Source organism: Parasteatoda tepidariorum, chromosome 6 (assembly GCF_043381705.1).
Source record: "Parasteatoda tepidariorum isolate YZ-2023 chromosome 6, CAS_Ptep_4.0, whole genome shotgun sequence".
Lineage (NCBI taxonomy): Eukaryota > Metazoa > Arthropoda > Arachnida > Araneae > Theridiidae > Parasteatoda > Parasteatoda tepidariorum.
Genome location: NC_092209.1, coordinates 65326850 through 65350186, shown reverse-complemented (window position 1 = coordinate 65350186; position 23337 = coordinate 65326850). Strand labels below are relative to the sequence as shown.

The following is a 23337-nucleotide window of genomic DNA, read 5'->3' as shown; positions in this document are numbered from 1 at the left end:
GTGTACAAAAACAATAAGAAAAGGCTTGTTAAAATTATATTTCTTTTTGCCTAGTTTTTCTCCCTTTAGATCTTATCATTTGATAAAATGGTTTATTTTCTTTTAAATTGCTTGAAAAAAGAAAGAAAGAAAGAGAAGACAAAATAACTTTGAACCATTGCTGAAAGGGTAAAATTCCTTTCGAAAAGTTTCCCACAATGGCGCCAACTATCCAAAATTATTTTGTATCATCATTAATCTTTAAAGTGACCCAAATAATTTGACATTGAAGGAAAGGTAACTTCGTGTAGATTGGTAACACGACTGACGATAATGTCTCATACATTCTTCTGTCTAATATCCTGTGATTTCATGATAATTTTACAAAACGTAAGAATGCAATCAAAGTGATTTCAGATACTTTATAAAAAGTTTAAAATTGAGCAAGCTTGTTTTATTTCTTTTAATTTTTTCATTGGTTTAATTAGAATAAAGCAAGTAATCCAACTTACTGCAATAGACTATCTTAAAACTGATTAAGTTTGGCAATAACTGGGTGCTTGCAACCCGAGAAGAAAAATACTTAATTAGGCACAACCATGTAATTTAAATCAGATTTGATAAGAAACCTGTAAGCGATTTCACGCTAGCGTATCAAACCTGATTAGCTTCTGAATTGACAAATTCCACGATTTAGTCGTCATGACGTCGATTGCATTTATCCAATTGTTGCATTATATGTACCGTATTTACCACCCTAAATATATGTTTTTAAAATCCTTATAAAAACAAATTCCAAAAGTTTACTGATGAAGGGTTACGCATCATCATGATTAAAACCGCTTAGGAATCCATGCCCGTAATGTCGTTGTGCGCAACAAGGGACGTTTCCCTATTTCTACCTGTTCAGAAGCATGTGAAGAAACAGTTTATAGTAGTGAAAGAGCCCCTAAAGGAGTATGACGACATTTCCGGGCATGGATTCCTATACAATTTTAATTCCGATGATGTGTAACTCCTCATGTATAGACTTTTGGAATTTATTTTTAATAAGGATTTAAAAACATATATTTATGGTGGTCAATATGGAACATACAGTACATATAATCAAACAATTGGTTCCCAAGCAATTTTAATCCTAATAATGTGTCTTAAGTCTTCTAGAAATTTGCCGCAACATTTAAGCGATTCCTGTTATTCATAACGATTTGAAACTTTTATATTTTGACAAGAATAGACTAAAAATGGCATTAAAAAACTATAGTTTGGAAAATTAAGCCACTCTTGTACAAGATGAGGTTTTGACAAGAATAGACTAAAAATGTCATTAAGAAACTATAGTTTCGAGAGAGGAATCACTTTTATACTAGATAAGGTTTTTCTATGTATAGATAAAAACTAACTAAACTTTATAAGGTTAGAATCATTATCATCATACGTAATGTTTTAGAATGTAAAAAAGGTAAACGACCTTTCAACATAATAATTTTTTTTTCGTAACGTAAAATAACGAGTATCGCTTCAAGTTTGTCTGCTGGTTCTAACTAGTTAATTGAGTATATAAGTCCGGGAAGAGTCTTATTACCAAAACAAATATGCGAGCGAGAAGCAAAACCTATCGTGTATCATAATCATTATTCATGCCTCCTACCCATGTAAACTGCATCTAATCTGAATAAAATACTCATTTCAGCCCCCGTTTATTTGAATAGTTAACATAACGAGACTATATATATATATATAAACAAGAATCTGATTGGGAATATGAGGGATGTTATAAACTACGACACATTTAATTATTTTCAAAACCTGAAAACTGTTTTAGGGAAAACGTTATTTTTTTATTTTTTATGCATCAGTATTTTTCTATTGTCGAACCAGATGGATCATAGGTAATAATGCTTAGGTATTTAAATTTAAGTTGAATTAAAAAAAGACAAAAATAGACCTATAGAACATTTTTCTGATTTTTGAGTTTTTTTCATTTAAATAATTAATGGTATTATTTTTATAAGCATGAGTTAATTAAAAAATAGTCATACACAGAGAGAACTATTAGAGTATAATAAAATTTATCGCGTTCCTGACTCTAGGGGAACACCAAAAAGCTTGGTATTTATTACCGAAGTGCTTTGGTAATGATTTTGGTAAAACTAACAATAAAATATGGCTTTATAATGTGTTAAATTTAGTAAATAAGGAAACTTTTTAAAATTTCAGCAGGATTCTTTAGTGCATGTCATAAAAACCATTTATTCGGTTAAAGTTGCTTTTCATTTCGTATTTGTGACTAAATATGTGGTAGTAAGAACTATAATCGAAAACCAGAATTTCCGTTATACCTAACGGAAAAACTATCAATTTAATGATGTTTCTACCAGAAATGTCCTTATCACACAGTACGGTAATTTTGCCAGAGTTTTTCTTTCTCCGTGTATTATATTTCAATACCAATTCTTTATTTTCCTTTATTCTATTGTTTTTCTTTCTCCTTGTATTATATTTCAATACCAATTCTTTATTCTCCTTTATTCTATTGTTTTTCTTTCTCCTTGTATTATATTTCAATACCAATTCTTTATTTTCCTTTATTCTATTGTTTTTCTTTCTCCTTGTATTATATTTCAATACCAATTCTTTATTCTCCTTTATTCTATTGTTTTTCTTTCTCCTTGTATTATATTTCAATACCAATTCTTTATTTTCCTTTATTCTATTGTTTTTCTTTCTCCTTGTATTATATTTCAATACCAATTCTTTATTCTCCTTTATTCTATTGTTTTTCTTTCTCCTTGTATTATATTTCAATACCAATTCTTTATTTTCCTTTATTCTATTGTTTTTCTTTCTCCTTGTATTATATTTCAATACCAATTCTTTATTCTCCTTTATTCTATTGTTTTTCTTTCTCCTTGTATTATATTTCAATACCAATTCTTTATTTTCCTTTATTCTATTGTTTTTCTTTCTCCTTGTATTATATTTCAATACCAATTCTTTATTCTCCTTTATTCTATTGTTTTTCTTTCTCCTTGTATTATATTTCAATACCAATTCTTTATTTTCCTTTATTCTATAGTTTTTATTTCTCCGTGTACTATATTTCCATACCAATTCTTTATTCTTCTTTATTCTATTGTCTTTATTTCTCCGTGTACTATATTTCAATACCAATTCTTTATTCTCCTTTATTCTATTACTTTTATTTCTCCGTGTACTATATTTCAATACCAATTCTTTATTCTCCTTTATTCTATTGTTTTTCTCTCTCCTTGTATTATATTTCAATACCAATTCTTTATTTTCCTTTATTCTATAGTTTTTATTTCTCCGTGTACTATATTTCCATACCAATTCTTTATTCTTCTTTATTCTATTGTCTTTATTTCTCCGTGTACTATATTTCAATACCAATTCTTTATTCTCCTTTATTCTATTGTTTTTCTCTCTCCTTGTATTATATTTCAATACCAATTCTTTATTTTCCTTTATTCTATAGTTTTTATTTCTCCGTGTACTATATTTCCATACCAATTCTTTATTCTTCTTTATTCTATTGTCTTTATTTCTCCGTGTACTATATTTCAATACCAATTCTTTATTCTCCTTTATTCTATTACTTTTATTTCTCCGTGTACTATATTTCAATACCAATTCTTTATTCTCCTTTATTCTATTGTTTTTATTTCTCCTTGTACTATATTTCAATACCAATTCTTCATTATCCTTTATTCTATTGCTTTTATTTCTCCGTGTACTATATTTCAATACCAATTCCTTATTCTCCTTTATTCTACTGTTTTTATTTCTCCATGTACTGCATTTCAATACCTATTCTTTATTCTCCTTTATTCTATTGTTTTTATTTCTCCGTGTACTATATTTCAATACCAATTCTTTATTCTCCTTTATTCTATTGTTTTTATTTCTCCGTGTACTATATTTCAATACCAGTTCTACGAATAAGTTTGAAATCATAGTTTTCATATATGGTATTNACTATATTTCAATACCAATTCTTTATTCTCCTTTATTCTATTGTTTTTATTTCTCCGTGTACTATATTTCAATACCAATTCTACGAATAAGTTTGAAATCATAGTTTTCATATATGGTATTTATACTTTTAACACATTGTATATATTTCTTTGATACATTATAATACTTTTTAAAAAGCTTTGATACAAATATTTCTTTTACAAATAAAAGCGATTTTTAAATAATCTAAATTCAAAATCTGTTGTTCTAAGTTTTATACGCCTTTGGGCAAACCAATTATGGAATCTCGTAAGACCGAAGCATATTTTTTTACTTAAAAAAAGCGATCCCACGCGCAGAAGACGTAAAAATTCCATCCGCATATTTTTACTCGCCACATGGCTTTTAGACGTAGTTAGGAATTCATATAACAACGCTTTTGGTATATGCTCAGTTTTAAAAAACTGTTTTTCTTTCGTATCTGGCAAGCATCACTTATTCTTGCGTTTCTGTTTACTCTTCTTTGACAAAATTTTTATTGTCTCGAAGATAGGTTTATTTAAATGATGCGATTAAAATAAATCATTCTATATTCCGTGGTGACAAGTAAATGATAATTTTTATTTTATACAAGCACGCTTTTATTTAAAAGCCAAATTTTGATGTGTGCACGAAATGCTGAGAAATCTTTTTCTGATAATGTTTTAACAAAATAACTGTTCTTTTTGTAACTTGCTTTCATAAAATTGAGTATTTACATTAATATTTTCAATATTTAATCCAAGATAAAGAATGTATTAAATCCTTCTTCCAAGTGTATTAAAAATCCCAGTTTCAAGAGATATTCTAAGGTTTTTCACGAATATTTTTAAATTTTTTTTGGTTGCTAATAAATCAATTTACTTGATTGAAAAATTTTAGAGCTGTAGCTATAATATTAAGCTATTTGCATAAAGAGTTTTTTAAATATTTATTTAATTTAAATTCGTCAAAGTTGAATTAAAAAAAGGAATTTTTTGACTCTCATTTTTAAAATTTTTCTTATTGAATATTTTACTTGTCCAAAAAATACTTTATTACAGACGTTGAAAATGGCTTTTATGTAGCTCCTTATTCTGTAATAATTATAATAATATAATGATATATAATATAATGATACATAATGATACATAATATAATGATATTCTGGCAGATTATGACATATAACTGCTTATAACTATTATAGATTATTTTATATTATTATATATTATTTTATAAATAATTTGAAACATAAGACTCAATTCAAATCGAAAAGAACATTTAATAAGAAAATGTTGAATATAAAGAAAAGTAAATTTTTTTAGATAATTGAGAGGAAAAAAACAGTAATAAGTTTTTAGAACGATAAAAATGCTACAAAAAGTCGAGTTTTAACATATTTAGGGTTACGAAATTATTTTCTATGTTTATATTATTCAAGAAAGAAAAATACGATCTTTCAATTTTTAAATATTATGAATATTACATTTTGAAAAACATCTTTTATTTGGCACAAAAATAATGACATTTAATAATTAAAAATCACATTCAGATGAGTATTAATGATGATATGTAAATAAATAAGTTTTAAAGTTTTTCAAATTTTGATGTTGCGTTGAGTCTAAGTATATTTATCCAATCTATTCAATTTGTTGCTTTTGTTTTATACTGATATTAAGTTTTCAAAAAGTTTTTTAACTAAAGCTTTTAAGGTTACTATGGTTTTTGTAGGTTTCAGTTATAAATTTGACTATTTCGACTCAAATTTCTTATCAACATTCATTTATTCATGTCTTTAAATGTGGTAATTCATTTGTATTGATGAAATAAAACTACACTAGGAAATTACTAATTTATGAAAGTAAACTATGATAAATATACATTTAGTAAGAATTTCAAAATTTTCTCGAAGTTGCCATTAATCCGAAAAGGAATTCCATTCATATTTATCACATCATATTACGTCTCATTGTTCGCACTTGGGGCCTCTTTTTTCATTTCATAATTTATATCTTACTCTCATCGCGCATTCCATGACATTCCCACGCGTGAGTGTGTACCCATTTCCCTCAACAACACTCAAATGATTCATTCATAAAATTATCACTATTTTCATTTTTCGGTTTCCCATTTTTCTCGCTACAAAACCTCGATTATGCCGCATGTTGAAAGCATTTAACACTCTCTGTTGGCAGAGTGCCGCAGTTAAAAAAAACAACCGAGAAATAATGCCACCAGATACGTAATCAGACACGCGTAAGAATCGTTTGCGAGTAGAACGACTTGAAGTGAAGTGATCACATTCGTCTTCTAAAGCGATAACAATACTCATCTTGAGTGTTGTGTTTGTGTCACTGAGAAAAAGATGAAAGGGTTCTTTGACAATTGTTTCAAATAATGCATTTGGAACATTTTTTTCAGCTAATCCATTGTAGATCTAATGATAAATAATGCTTCATTAAGACAAAACTGCGTTCAGTTTGTAATTTGTTATCCGAAATGTTTAAACAATTTTCTCAAAAAACCGCTTTTACATAGATATATCAATTATATTTGTTTTTATAGATTCAAATAAAGCATTTGAATCATTTTTTCAGCTAATCCATTGTAGATCTAATGATAACTAATGATTCATTAAGACAAAAGTGCATTCAATTTGTAATTTGAAATGTTTAAACAAATTTTCTCAGAAACGATTTTTGTACAGATATTTCAATTATATTTGAATTTATGCAAAAGCAATCTCAGCCTAAAAATAATATAATTCTGTTACGCGATGAGTTTTTTTAAAATTTTGAAATATTCTAAAATAAATTTTTTTGAATAAAAGAATAGGTTCTCTCCTCCCAAAATTACGCCAGGTGTAGGGGCAATTATTGCCAAATAAATTTGGCACTATCTGACAATTTAGTCGCTAAGCTCATAAAATGAGGGGAAATAAACAAAAGCATGAATTAGTGTTTAGAATTTACAAGTATGGTTAAATAATATTTATTAATTTTATTATTTTTAGACGAAAGAAAATTACGTTTATAAATTTTTTTTTGTTTACTTTTTGGTAAGATACCCACGTGCTGTAAATTCTGCTGTTTGCCGAGGAACAGATCCTTTCTTACAATATTTATAGATTGTCTTTTACAATTGTTTAATTATTATTTTATTTATTGTTAGGATTACTAAGAAAGTTACAGACCTACCGATTTTAGAATTTTTTATTCCTTTGTCTTAAAAAAAAATGAAATATTTACCACCTCTGGTGCCCGCTCTATTACTATTTCATTAAACTTGAAAAAAAAATAGCTCAACCCAACCACCTCGGGAGAGTTTAACTTCCTAATTAATATTTTAAAAGGAGCCTTCTTAAATGCCTTCTTAATTAATATTTTAAAAGGAGCAATTTAGAACCAAATAATTTAATTTCTAGCAGCCGTATAATATTATTATTATTAGTAAGCAAATTATAAAGGTGTGTTTTTACTAAGTCAGCATTTGACTTAGGTAGAAATATATAATTGAAGAATGTGAAATATTAAATGAGGTCATTTCTTAGTTTTCAATTAGTCTAAAAAAATCTAGGGAGTTTTTTTTGAGATATGAATTTAAATTCCTTTTTTGGAACCAGTTAACAGCTTATAATTAACAGCCTACAAACAGCCTATATTAACAGAGTATTAACTGCCTATAATGATCCGTCTGTCGTGATTCGCTAATAAGTACGACTTATAATTTAACTTATAACTTATCTAAACTTATTCTAAATTTAAAACAAGATAAATGGCGCAGATGATAAATTGTATTTTAAATAAGGCCATTTTTTTAAAATTTTATATTAGCCTGAAAAAATCTAGGGATTTTTTTCTTAAGACATGGATTTAAATTCATTTTTTTGAATCAGTTAATTATGTAAACAGCCTATAATGATTCTACTGTCGCCTTTCGTAAGTAAGTACGACTTATAATTTGATTTATTCAAAATTTAAAACATGTTAAGTAGCTTAAATGATAAATCTTATTTTAAATGCCACAAAAATTGTAAAATATTTCCTTCATCGAAATATAATATTTTTTCTCGGTAAATTAATGTGTATTTGTTAACTATATTAACCTTGATTGTTCACATTCCGTCCTTGATCGTGATATTTAAATTAGATCCATTCATTGTTTATCAGAAGTCACGCTTACGTATGACGTAATCTACATTTAAATCACTGAATCTCTTTTTTTAAAGCCACTCCCTTTACTTAATAAATTGGCAGCTTGATTTGTTAGAATCGTTATTATAATTCGTCTTCTTTTATTATTGATATACAAAATATTTACTGTCATGGAAAAGATGATGAATGTTGTTAGAGAAATGGAATCAAAAAATAAATTTGTTAGTACTTAAATCATTCCTTGATTTTGATTTGTTTTTTGAAAAACTTTTGATTGTTTTTTTTACTTTTACCCACGATTGTTTAACGATCCTTTTAAGGAGCAGTTTTAAAAATGCATAATGAATTTTTGGGAATTATTTTATTTCTATATTACTTACATGATTTTAAGTGTTTACTTAATATAAATTTTAAAATAAAGTCTACGTTATGATCAGTTGATAATCCTGCCTTTTTTACTTCTAAGTCATACCTAAAAATACTTGTTTTCTTTTTGTCTTTGCGAAATCAAAAGTATAAGGGTAAGTTTGTCTTAGCTTTCAACTAACTACCATATCATCAGATATTTTAAATATTGATAGTTTTTCGTTTTGGTTTTTTCCTTCAATATTCAATTCGATCATTTCAAATAAAATAAAAGCTTTTGTTCATTATTTAACAATTGTTTACCTCATTTCCTAACAATATATATATTTAATATTTTGTACAATTAATATTTTCAATATCATTACATTTAATATCAGTTCATAAACTATTATCCAATGATTTGGATTTCATCATCTTTTTGATTCAAAAGAATTGCAAACGACTTCGTAAATATTATTTACTTCAGTTTTAAAAAAGTGAATCATAAAAAAATATTTAAAACTGGGTATCATTTCATTTTATTTCAAGTTTACTTAGCTATTTTCTAAATCATCTTTTTCAACTTCTGTGCTCAGCACAAATCGTATAGGGCCTATCTACCTTAATAACTTTGGCTTATGTTATCCAACTTTTGGTCTAACAGCCTGTTTTGTCATCATTAAATTATGTTCAGAAATAACTCAAAGCTAACTCTCCTTAGTTTATTATCAAGAAATATTATCCATGATTTATTTTTAAGAAATTCTTTTTGTACAAAAAACCTTTTTTCTAAAATCAGATTTCTTCAATCGATTCTATTTTTTTATTTTTTTCTAAATAAAATATTATGGGAAAATACTTGAAAATAAATATGGGAAATATTTAAGATTTTAAAAGTAATTAAATATTTATTAAATCATTATGATAAGCATAACTCATGCATATTTAAATGTAAACATTTTTATAATTACCTTATAAATTGTTAACTCATTTGAAAAAAAATGAGGAAAATTGTTTCACTTTAAATTTTTTCATAATGATTTCAGCAACATTTCATTTCAAGTTTATATAACTTACACACAAAAAACGTAATATATTTATTATTAATTTAGGACCACCAATAACTTACTGAATTCATTACATTAGTAATATTTATGAAAACTATTTAGTAATATGTTGTTTCATTATTCGATAATATTCTCCTGAAACTACACAATGAAATTAATGACAAAAATATGGTGCCTGTTGCATTGACGCGCTGATGAGCGAATAAAGATTTTGAACATATGGAACTACTGTAAAATTATTTGGGGGGAAGTCAGGTATTGGCAAATTATTTGCTTAAATGATAGAGGAGAGTGGGGTCAATTGTAACAGGATACGATTGTAACAGAGCAAAAATTTCGAGTGTCGGGTTCTAGATTTGGCTCCTAGGTGGCGCACAAGGCGTATTTAATAAATCTACATGTACACCACTGCTAGCAACCATTTTTCTGTACTTTTGAAAGAGTTACATCACAAAAGATATTTTCACTCTACGTAAGTACTTTTTTTGGTATTAGAATACTATATTGCAACAAAGAAATTTTGTTTAAACACATAAAAAAAAATTATTAACCGAATATGTAAGTGGACACCTTAATTAACATTAAAAAAAAAGAGTTTTGTTAATTAACTTGCATTGTTTTTAACAAATGAAGCTGAAATGGCGTCTTGGGGACGATTGTAACAATAAGTAAAGGGACGATTGTAACAGCTGAAAATAAATAATCTTATGTTTACAAACCATTACTTAACTCTTTAAGAACCACCAATAGTTTCCTATATCATTTATATTATGTTGCATGTGCATTATTTTATTTGTCACCTTTCACAGCATAAATTAAAATTTTTAACCCCTTAAAGTTAAAAGTTTAACCCTTTAGGTTTCTGCTCATTATTATTTTTACTCCTAAAATATCACTACTATTTTGATCAATAAAAAAATATATCACAACTATGATAATATGTATAATTAACTATGTTTTAGTTGAATTTATGAACTGTTACAATTGACCCCGTAAGTGGGGACAATTGTAACAAGTGCACGACTGTCAAAAATTGTTAATAACTAATATAATAACATTTAAAATCAGGTATTTATTTTTTTTTCTAGTAGAGGATAGTCTACTTTACTCGTCTGTCAATTAATACTAATAATATATTGGATTTTTTGTTAGTTAAAAATAGTTAAGCAAAAAATGTTACAATTGACCCCACTCTCCCCTACTGAATAAAAAAATTATTTTTCGCTAATTAGAGAAAAATTCGACAACAACTGCTTTCGACTCGGACATTTTAAATTTATAAGTTTCTAACTTTTTAAGCTTCTACCCTCATTATACATGATTATTTTGTTTCAAATTATTATTTCATCTTCTTGATTAAATTCAAAAAATATTTTAAAACATTTGCGAAGAAAATAGTTATATGAAATAGAAATGCTTATTTAAAATGAAATAAAGCAGGAATATACGTTAATACGTGAAATACATCACGCGTTTAAATCGGATATTCAATTGTTTCAATTTTAAATATGCTAGGTTGTTATTATTTAGATGGAAAACAACTAAAGTGTGTTTTATTCAACAAAATATGCTAATTAAATTTTTTCAATTGAGATTTTAGTAACTAAACTCATTTAAATGAAATATAAAATTCTATTCATTATTTTAATTTTTGTTAATTTGCCACAGTAAATGTTGCTCCGTCGTTTGTTTTCTTCAATTCACAATGTTAATACGCAAACACACCTAGCGTAGATATTCAAAATATTTCTTTCTCAATTCGTTGATAGAACTTTCGAATCTGTTGCTTTCTAATTTCAAATTATTCAGAAAAAAACACTTCTCCTTTTTCTTGCAATCGCAGGTGGCCACTTTATTATTACCGAAGGTCACACTTCGAGTATCTTTACATTAATGAATCCCTGATTGCAACTGCCAGGTAACTTTTTTCCCTCTGCAGATGGAATGTTACACGTTTAATTAAATTCGGACCTTCGCATATCGCAATTAATGTGACGAAAACAGTTTCAGATTTCAATTTTTTTTAATTTTTTTTATAAAAAGTAGGTCATTGTTTCATGTGCATTAATGTATTTTTTTTTTATTAGATTTTAGAAACTGTAGGGGTTTTTTTTTGGACGGAATTTGCTACTTCAATTTGTGTATGGGTTACTGTATTTTTATACTTCATGTTGGAACATTATAAAAAAATTGAATTAAAAATTTGTTATACAACTGATATGGAGTTAGGCTTAACTGTATTTTATTCATAATTCTTAAAATTGATGATACAAAACTATACGAAGAAGCAATTCTGGTAAAACTACCACACTCTCTAGTAATGACATTTCTGGTAAAAAAAAAAACTAAACATATTCTAGCATTAAACCCAAATTGTATGGTAATTAAAAAAAATATTTTAAAATTTTTCCGTTGGTGTGACAATCTTTCACCGGTATTTTATGTTCTCAAAATTATAGATCTTATTACCACACTTTTAGTGAAAAATAAATAACTAAAAAGCAAATTCCCCTGAATAAATGGTTTTTATTCCTTGTTTTAATGTACAATGATAAAATTACCAAATTTTATCAAATTTACCAATTTTTATTACATATGTAATAAAACCATATTTTATATATTATTTTACCAAAATCATTATCAAAGCGCTTTGGTTAGAATTACCGAACTTTTTAATGTTCCCACACAGCCAAAAGTGCGGAAAATTTTACCATCTTCGGTTGTTTTGACCATGCAGAACTTAACAGGAATCAGCAAGTTCACACCGTACTATTCAAGGTATTGTACAAGGTTTCATGATATTATGATTCAACTTCTACTGAAACATGATTTAATTTAAGAATTTGTTACGGTTTCAACAAATTCTCACCATTTTATAGAGTTTAAAGTTCAAATTTTGATGTTAAAATTATAACCGTTCATGATATTATGAATCAATTTAAAGGGAAGCTGGATTTAAAAATTTATTAAGATTTCAGAAAAAATTTTCACCATATCAAGGTATTGATATTATGATCCAACTATAAACTCAGCTTTTCTAATTAATTCACTAATTTTTACAGAAGCTCATTGGAAATGATTTTGGCAAAACTATCAAAAAAATATGGCTTTATAATATGGGAAAAAATTTGCTAAACATGGTAAAATTTCGCAATTTTATCATGGTATTTTACAGAATGGCATAAAAACTATTTATTCGGTTACATTTACATTTCAGTTTTATATTCTTTACTAAATTACTAAATGTTTGGCAATAAGAACTCGATAAATATGAATGGAATATTTAAACATAATCCAAATGAATGGAACTGCATATGAGCGAAAAAATTACAAATAAATGATTTAAATAGCGCATATTTTGGTTTTATTAAACAGAATTATGTTTGTTTACCAGAAATATCATTACAATAGAGTACGGTAATTTTACCAGAATGTTTTGACCATGAATTAATAAATTATTCTACCAAGCTAATTTAAAAAGTAAAAACATGCACTTTAAACAGGTTTCTATATATATACAAAGCCAATGTCTTCGTAAATATACCAAAATAATATCAGCTAACAAGTATATCTCTCAAGTTTTTCCTTTGCATTTTAATGTTAAAATATGTTCTGTTAACAACATCTTATATATACTAAGCCTATTTCTTCGTTAATATGCCAAAATAATTTCAGCTAACAAGTATATCTCCCAAGTTTTTAATTTGTTTTTCAATGTAAAAATATGTTTTGTTAACAGCTTATTATACAAGGTGAGCCTTTTTTTTTCGTAAAGGAAATGCAATATAATTTCATTTAACATGTATCATTCCCAAGGTTTTCAATTATTTTTTAATGTTAAAAATATGCTCTGTTAACAGCGTTTTATATATATTAAGTCTGTTTTATATATATTAAGCCTATTTCTTCGTAAATATGTGAAATTAGTTTGAGCCAACAAGTTCAAGTTCTTTTCAATTGTTTCTGCTATGCAATTTAAATAAATTACCATCTTGTTAGTTCAGCAAATAAAGTTTCACTTTACAATTTCCTTAATAAGACGAAGAGAAAATCATCAACTAATTTTCCAAAAGCGAGATGATTCACAAGTGAAATGGGAAATATAAAAACCGCTGATCATTCTCTTTAATTGAAAAAAAGCGAGTCTTTCTTACAGAAAAAGCTTCATGGGTCGTTATCATTCCATAGTTGTTTCTTTTTAATTCTCATCTAGTCTATTTGACTCTTGACCTACGTTTCCGCCCATTTCCTTTTTAAAAAAAGAAATAACAATCACAACATACCTGGTCTTGACCTACCTTATACCTAACAAGGATATATATATTTCAAAACGCTCATCAGCTGTTTTAATGAATTAATTAAAGTTATTTTATTGCTTATGTTTTTAGAATTAGGTAGAAAAATTCGTAAAATAATTGTGCTGAATTAATTTATTATGTTAAATGAAGAAAAATTGATGTATTCTAGTGTAAATTTGCCACAAAACAATTCTGAAACTTTTTGGACCTTGTTCCAATAGTGTCGTTTAAGGTACAGATTAGTACAAAATCATTATTTTAAGGCAAAAGTTTTAAAATTGAGTTTATTGTAAATTTAGAATTCCTGTACTCTTAGTTTTCTAAAAATACTTTACTTTTGTTTATACTTAATTAATTACTAAGTTATAGTAGTTTTTGTGCAGGGTAATAACACTGGGTAGACTAGTGATTTTAAGTCTTTAAATACGCTTATCTCAAAATCGGATTTTTTCACTTTTTGCATGACATTTTACACAATTCGCGCGATATCTGATGTTGTTTTTAAAATAATTGTCTGCAAGTTGTCATGAGTGTTTATGATTATGGCACGCATGTTCTGAACTAAAGGCAACAAAAATAAGTAGAATTTGATTTTTTTTGCATGTTTTTCAGCAAAGACAAGTGCTGAAATTTTTACAAAAATTTGCTTTTTAACTACATTAAACCCTAACTCAGTAGTATATGCACTTGCTTTTAAGATAGTTCAGATAAGATAGAAAAAAATAAAATCCTTAAACTCCATCGAAATAAAATCTTCAAAGGTTTTTTTATTTTAGGAGATCGAAATTTTTTACAGTGTTTACCGTATATGCAAAAAAAAACTTTTTTAAATTTTTTTAAACTAAAAAATGGCCATTTATTAAAAATAATAATAGTAATACATTTTCTGCTAGTTCTATAAGTTTTTACAGATAATAAAACAAATGAACTAGTTTTTATAAATTTTATATTAATATTTAAAGTAACATTGTTGAAACTAGTCGGATACCTTAAATTTTCTTCAAACTTAACGCAGCACTTTAAAAAAATTCTGAATTGATTTAGACTAAAAAGTACGGGTATACACAGTGTGAAGGTAGCTTTTACCGTAAAATCCATATTCGGAATAATAAATATATAATATAATTTATACAGTAAATACCGTAAAAAACAGAATCACTCTAGTTAAATAAATATCTCAATGAAAATTACGGTATAATATTTTGCTGTTAAAAAAGATATAGCGGCAAAATGGACTTTGCGGATGATGCACCTAAAGTGCGGGTACTTTATAGCGTAATTTGATTTGGAATGTTTTACAGTGTAGGCCAAGTTTAGGCTTATTATTGCGACTTATATTCATACTTCTAAAATCTTATTATGCTTTAAAACGGTTCAGATAGAACAAAACCGTGGTATAATTTATTAAGTTTATGGAAAATCTTATCGGTATTATCGTTTAGGGTTATTTATACTTCATTGATCCAAATTGTTTAAAAATGTTCAAATTACCGTTTTTCTTAAGTGAAGTTGAATTAATTTACTTAATGAATTATGGTCATAACTTTTTCTTTCTTTATTTTCAGTTTTATAAATATTACTTCTCTTTTTTTCATTTTATTTGTATTTTTCTATACAAATATATATATACCTACTTCTTAACACTTACCGTGGTTAAGGGAGCAGCAGAAAACTTCTGTAAAGTTTTAAGAAGATTATATATAAAGCATAATAAATTATTTATTTGGATTGTTAAAGTATTCTAGAAACTATAAGTTTGAAAGGATTATATATAAAGCATAATAAATCTCCTAAAGCATAATAAATTATTTATTTGGATAGTTAAAGTATTCTAGAAACTATAAGTTTAAGAAGATTATATATAAAGCATAATAAATCTCCTAAAGCATAATAAATTATTTAATTGGATTGTTAAAGTATTCTGGAAACTATAAGTTTAAAAGGATTATATATAAAGCATAATAAATCTCCTAAAGCATAATAAATTATTTATTTGGATTGTTAAAGTATTCTAGAAACTATAAGTTTATAATGTACCTTTATAAACTTACGGTAAAAAGTGCAGCTTTTTGGGTTGCTGGAACTTTTACAGTATAATCCATTTTTACCAAAACATGCAAGAGAACAAAAAATCTGATATACCGTAATTTTTACAGTAATAAATACAACAAAATCAGTGAATCACTCCGATTAAATAAATATTACAGTACAAATTACGGTATAACATTTTATGGAAAAAATATATTTTACGGACAATGCATCCAAATTGCAGGTACTTCATAACGAGACTTGATCTGGAATTTTTTACAGTGTATGCCAATTTAGTACGATGCTTAGTTACGATAAAATATTATGGTTATTTATTTACTTATGATAAAATCGTATCACAAACAAATCACACTGTTCAACATAACAGTTACTTGTTTCTGTTCAATACGTAGGGAAAATTTTAGTAAATTTACACAGTATTTTGATTTTAAGTACCGTTTTTGCTGTTCCTCGTTAAACAATTTTTCTGAGCGTGAATTATGTTTAAACTCTCTCTGTATTTTTTAAGGCCTCATTATCTCGTTATTCTAATAGATATTACTTTTTGCTTATTTTTAACTTTCTATTTAATTACACTATTTTTAATTTATAACTAGAAAAAATCATTTTTATAGTTTTCGAATTTAACAAAATATAGTTATAAATTAACAAAGTTATCCATTGTTGTCGTCATTTCAGCTTATTCAGTTAATAAAATTATGTCTTTGCTTTCTTCAGTATATTTTTCTTTAATCGAAGATTAATGTTCTTTTCGGAATTTATCGTAGTTTTTCAAGGGCCTTATAAAAAACATCCCTTTTCAGATCTAAACATTAATTTTAAGGAGTTTATGTATTAAATCAATCATCGAAGTTAATTATCTATCAATCGAGCATTTAATAAATAATTATTTGCCTCTATTATTTTTTTAAAAAAAGGAGTATCATAAAATACGAAAATTATGAAATTCTGTTAAATGAGATTTTTTTCACATTTTTTTTTATGAAAACTTTTGTTTGATTTATCGAACTTTGAAAAGAGCCATGAAATTACGTGGTTTTTAAAATAAAAATAATTGCCTTGTAAAAATACTTCAATAAGTTCTTGGACTACTTTATGAAAATGGCCTTGTATGAAGTTGAAACAAATCCTCAAAATTATGAAAAAAATAATAGAACTTAGCTTTCGAACATGCTGACAGTAGTTAAACCACATAATAAATTTATTTTTTATACTTATTGCAAGTAGCTCATACATATTTCCGGGACATTTTATTCCATTATCTTGATTAAATCCAGATAAAAATGTAAACATGAGCTTAGTCTTCAAATACATATCTATTCTTTTAAATTACAAAGCCAATAAACATTTGGAACAGTTTACTCAATGCCTTTCATAAACTAGGCTTAGTTTGTTCAATGGACCAGCAACACTAAACTATGTTGTTGTGATTCAAACAACATAGCAGTGGAAAATAACACATTGTTAATTCCAGTTATAATAACAGACTCGATGAAAGAAGTAGATAAAAAAAAGTACCGGACAGGGAATCCTGTTTGGTGGTGTTTTAATGATCCAAGGTTAAAAAAGCTGGTCCCATCCCATGGTCAACTTAGGCGAATTGGATGGGCAAGGTCGGCAAATGGATAGCACCTGAGGTGGGGTTGCCTCTTTACCAACATTCATTGATCAAGTTTTTTTTTGTTATTTCGTTTAATAATATTTCGTGCGGAAAGTCTGAGTTTAGAAAGTATAGCTTATTACGCAATTCGCTAATTTAAACTGTCAGTGGTCGCAAAACAAATGAAATAGTTCCTTGCACAAAAAATTCTGACTGCAGCTGCTGATTTTTTATTGCTCAAATGGCAAAGATTCTATAATCTTATTAATTATGAGACATAAAAAAAAAATTTGGTGAAAGGAAATGAAAAAGAATTTAAGATATTGTTTGTAATGTTACTTTTCCTCTTACAAATTAAATTCAAAAAAATAAATTACTCTTTTTTGTAATTTCGTATTTGATTGAAATGAAGAATACACATAAAAGTATTTTTTAAATTCAATAAGAATTATATAGTTTTTTAGTAAATAAATAACAATTTTTTTTAAATATATATTCACAAAATTTAATTGTTGAACTTTATACAGTGAAAATATGCGACTTTTTTATAATTTGATTTCTCAAATTATAAAAAAGACTAATTTTGCTCAATTGTTGTATTTTGCCATGTGAAATTACAAATTTGAATATGATGCAAAAATTTTTTTTACTTTAAAATTCAAAATTTTTTTGCTTATTGCAGTATTAAATTATAAAATTTTTTAAATATTTACAAAAATTTGGTTTTTGCATGGAATTATCTTTGGACAAAAAAATTTTAATATTTGCATACCAACATTTTTCAATTCGTTTAAAAAGTTCTCGAGATATAGCAATCAAATTAACATTAAGGGACCGAAATTTTGGGCCCCTCTCCTGACCAAACTATTTTGACTATATTTCCCTGATTGCGGCTATATTTACGGGGCCAGAAATTCGAATCCATCTTAAAAAAGGTATGTTTATTCAGAAAAAGTACGTTTTGTGTCTGATTTCGTAACTTGAAATATCATCTACCCTTATTAATTAGCATATTTGAGGTAACCCTGTCGAACCATTAAGATTGAGTCCTGAAACGTGAAGATCCAATCATTGGATCAAAAGTTATTCATTTTGGTCAGTTTTTTATGTGGCGTACTCTACATCTAATCACGTATTGGATGATGTTAAATCTTTTAATTGTGTTAATTATTATTGATTATACGATAGTGAGAACCACATTTAACGGATATATGGTTTACTTTAACACTAACCAAAACATTATAATTTTATTTTTCACATCGAAGTTGAGACAAATTAGCAAACTATTATGAGTTTAGCGTTGTATAGATCGATCTATTTAATAAACCTGTTGCCCATCTGTAAAAATTTTCCACTCTTTAAAATTCTAGAAAAGGGATTTAGCTGGTTTTATATTGAAACGCCTTTTATTGTACTTGGAAGAAAAAAAAGAACATTTTTTAAATTAACTCTAAGCAATTTTTCCTACTCAGACTACCATTTTTTTAAAATTTCAGCAACAAAAAAAAGGATTGTAAATATATGTTTGCCATATAATTATTTCAGCATTTACCTAATTTCTGCTTAAGTACGAAATTATTAACACGACTTTCATTTCAATGAAAAATCCTGTCTGAACTATTGATTGTGCCAAGTTCTTTTATCGTATAAAATTCAAAATATGCTAAGCAGCACAATTAAAAAATTGTATTTTAGATACCAGAGTATTTTCAAATATTTCATTAGATCTAAATAAATGTATGTTTATTGACTATAATACCCTTGATCATAGGAATTTTGCCCTTGACCGTGATATTTAAATTAGATATATTCGTTGTTTTTCTCGATTTACGCTGAGTGAGGTTATCTATATTTTTATCATAAATTTTTTTTATGGAAATCTTTCTCCCTCCTTAGACTATATCGTTCAGACTGTCTCTGGACTCAATAATGTGGTTCCAAATTAATATTTCTTATACTTAATTATATGATGTTGAAGTTCAATTTGTGTGAAAACGTGATTAAATCTTACACCTTATTAATGCTGTAGCACGTTTGCACGATATTATTATTATTATCATTATTATTTCATTTTGAAAACGTGCAAGCTCTTTGTGGTGTTACTTCCTGAAAATGTGTCATAGTTTTTATAGCCCTCCAGCAGAATTTCTGTACTTTTAACTTATAAAGTAGATATATTGTAACCTTGTAATTTTGAGCCCAATCCAGAAAACAAGGGAACTCCAGGATCAAATATTGGGAGAAATTTGTCTTCGTGGAGGACTTTTCATGCAACTAACCCGCATTTGCGTTACATGGAGAGGAACACCACGAGAAACTCCCGCGGTTAGTCTGACGGCAAGGGTACTCTAATCCGTGATCAGTCTACCACTGAGGATATTTCACGTCAGCACTGTGGTCGGTGCAAACCGGATGCGGAATTCGTATCGGCCAGCTATTGCCGGGATTCGAACTCGGTTCACCTCATTGGAAAACGAACGCTCTATCCCTTGAGCCATCGTGGTTCAGAAAGTACATATAGAAAGAGTGGCATTAGGGAGATTTCACAAATTTACGGTAGCTTCCATCTGCTTCCGTGCATAAGATTTGAAATAATTGTCCATGCGCATTAGAAGTGCGTATGAGTTTGTTTTTAATTAATTCAACCAATTGTTGTAACACGATTCATTTCTAAATTGTATCAATACATTTCTTCAAGCTCTCATTCCATGTTCATATTTTTAATTCGAAGTTAGGCTTAAACAAAAAACAGCATTTAACAGTTATCAACAACGTGCTTGTAGTTCTGTCTTTGTAACGCTAACAACGTCAACGCAACGTAGAATCTAAAATAAACACCAGCATGCACAGCTGCTTGAAATCTTTCGTATGAGATTGTATGTAAGCTAACGTAGAAATGCTTTCTCTCCCTATTACATCTTAGGAGATGCGCAGCGACTTTATAAACATCATGTAAATGTGCATTTACTAGCTTTAAAACCTTTTCATTGTTGTATTTGTTCAATTTAACGTCTAAAAACTACTTTGGAATTGAGTCTCCCATTTAAACTTTCCAATTAGCGATTTCAAAACGACTCCTTATGAAGGCTGAAAAACGAAACTTGATATTTTGTTTAGCTATAACATTCTTGCTTGGAGTAAACACGTAAAGAGATTCTCAAAAAAATGATTCAATGTTTATCTATAATACTGATTCCTGGAACCATCAATTGGGAAAATACGCTACAATAATAATATAATGCTAAATGGTGCAATATTATAGTTCAAATTAATCCTTTTTAAAGTTGATTACGTGGTACTATGGTTTAAGATAAACGAGGAAAATGTTCAATTTGGAATTTTATTAAGGTTGCAGAAAATTATGGTTTTATTTATCGATATTATGGTTCAGCAATTTTGAACTCATTATTTTGAGAATTCCTTTTTGTGTCACTTCTGTCAATTGCGTCATTTTATTGCCGTTTTGCTGTAAGAGTTTAGCACTTTCAATTCACAAAATAAACGGAGAAGAGAATGCATTAAGTCTTACCTTATAGTATGCGTGACTTATGTCAATATTGCACGAATGTGATATTTACAATAATATCTTATTCATCGTAGCATTATTTCAATATATCCACTGAAAACACCAACGCATTGCAACCCATTTAAATTCAAAGAAGGTTTGCTAAACAGCTGCACAGAAAAAAATCCGGACAAGTATGTAGAATTTTTTTCTTAGGAAAAGGATTAAACTTGAGGTTAGTGGTTTCTACAAAAAAAAAAATGAATTATGCATCCTGAAAAGGATATTGAAATATTTTCCATCCAATAAAAATTCAAGATGGTTGCAAATTACTATTGTTTTCACCTTCTGTTTAGCATGACACGCTATTTTGCCTAAAATTACCGAATCGTGATAAAGATATGATGGTGCAGGCAGTGCCCCAAGGACATTTGTTTAACACTCCTCTAACAGAAATGATTTCGTGAAAAAAGTTATAGCTTCAATGGGTATAATTTAATTTTACAATATCAAAAGGTTTATAAAGTTATTATACGTTTAATTGTATGTAATTAACTTGTTAAAAGATAACTATCATTTCAAGATCTTCGATTTTATAAATCAATAAATGTTAAAGTAAATGATTGATCTAGTTTTTAAAACTTTTATTTTTTTGCTGGCTTTGCAAGTGTCTTTCTTAAATGATTAAATATTTTTCTTTTATTGTAAAGTTAAAAATAAGAAAATTTTGTATTTGAGCCATTTTAAAGGGAAAAAAATGTAAGACACTAATTTTGTATAAGAAAACGCTTACTTATTTTTGTATTTAATTAATCATACATTAAAAGGAGAAAAAAAAACGCATGTATAAGAGAGTGATTTTGAAAAGTCAAGGGTATTCATGGTATTTCACAATTTTAATAGTGCAATATTATTTGGTTCAGCAAACTTAATCATAGGAGAAATACTTATATTTTATTGTTGCTATCATTGCGATACACTGTCTTGACAGACGCACATTTTTTCATTATTTAAATATATATTCCTGATATCCTATTCATATTTACACATAATGTGAAATTAAAATCCAAGTTTTTAGCTTCGCGTAAAATTTTGCACCGAGGAAAAAATGGCAAAATTATCGTACTTTATGGCAAAGACATCTCTGGTTAAATATTTTGGTAATAAAACCGAAATATATGTTATTTAAATTCTTGATAGTTTGATAATTTTTATGTTCATGGTTTCCGGAATTTCTGGTTTTCAAAATTATAGCTCTTATTATCACACGTTTAGTAAAATATACAAAAAAAAAGCTAATTAGCAGGTGTAAATATGCTACTAAAGAAATCACCTTTAAAACAATTCAGAAACATTTAATGTGAAGAAAATGAAATTTTTTCATTGTTTCATCAATAACAATCTTAAAATTAGGTTTTCTAGCTTTCAGATTATTAGTTTTTGGCTCATGCGTGAATCAAATTGAATAAAGCAAACTAAATTATGGTTTTTAAAAAAGAACCCAATTGTGATGATAAAATGTGAGAATGGTTACCGAAGAAAAGTAATTCGTAATTCTTGAATTTAGTTATTTAATTTTGAATTTAAAATGCAAGGCGAAATGCTGATACGATCGTTTGTAAATGCATATCCTTTTAGCAATTTATTCAATATATTGAACTATTACAGGTTAAAAAAAAGTCCTAACTCACGGAACTCCTTTGACTTTCCACGGAACCATAAGGTTCCGCAGAGCACCTTTTGGGAACCACTGTTATGAGGTATCATCAAAAAATTACCACATTTACAAAATTTTAGCATATGTTATAATACAATATTTATTGTTAATTTTACCAAAATCATTTCCAAAACATGAAACTACCGTGCTTTTTGGTGTTCCCATAGAGCCAGAAACACTGTAAATTTCTCCATATTGCGGTAATTTTGAACTTACTTTCTCCTCAGTGATATTTTTATTTACGTATTTCCATATAATTTTCAGTATTTAATCGATTGATTTTTTTTTTCAGTTTCGGCCGATGAAAGACCTGAAGAAGGAGTACTGGTTGTTCAAGGAATAGATTATCACATTGATGAAAATGTTACCGCCCACTTTACTGGTGACTATGACATAGTGCAGTCAGATACCCCAAATCTAGTCATACGAAGGGGTTTTCCATTTAAATTGGGAATCAAACTTAACCGAAGTTATGACAAAGAAAAAGATGTTGTGTGCATTGTATTTACTGCCAAAGGTAAATAGTCTTTTTGTGCCGCAATTTTATTGTGCTTTTACTGTATAGTATAAATTTTTGTACTTTAAATCATACTAAGGAGTAGTGTTCGAAGGTCATTAGTAAATGGT

At 27.4% G+C, this 23337-nt stretch overlaps 1 protein-coding gene across 1 annotated transcript in view; it reads left to right on the top strand.

The window, feature by feature from the left end:
- Window positions 1-23337, top strand: part of LOC107439212 (Transglutaminase) — a 52908-nt gene that overhangs the window by 8149 nt on the left and 21422 nt on the right. The window contains exon 3 of the mRNA XM_043053214.2: window positions 23003-23227. Within this exon, the coding sequence (XP_042909148.1) occupies window positions 23003-23227 (225 nt within the window). The remainder of the gene's footprint in view (window positions 1-23002; window positions 23228-23337) is intronic.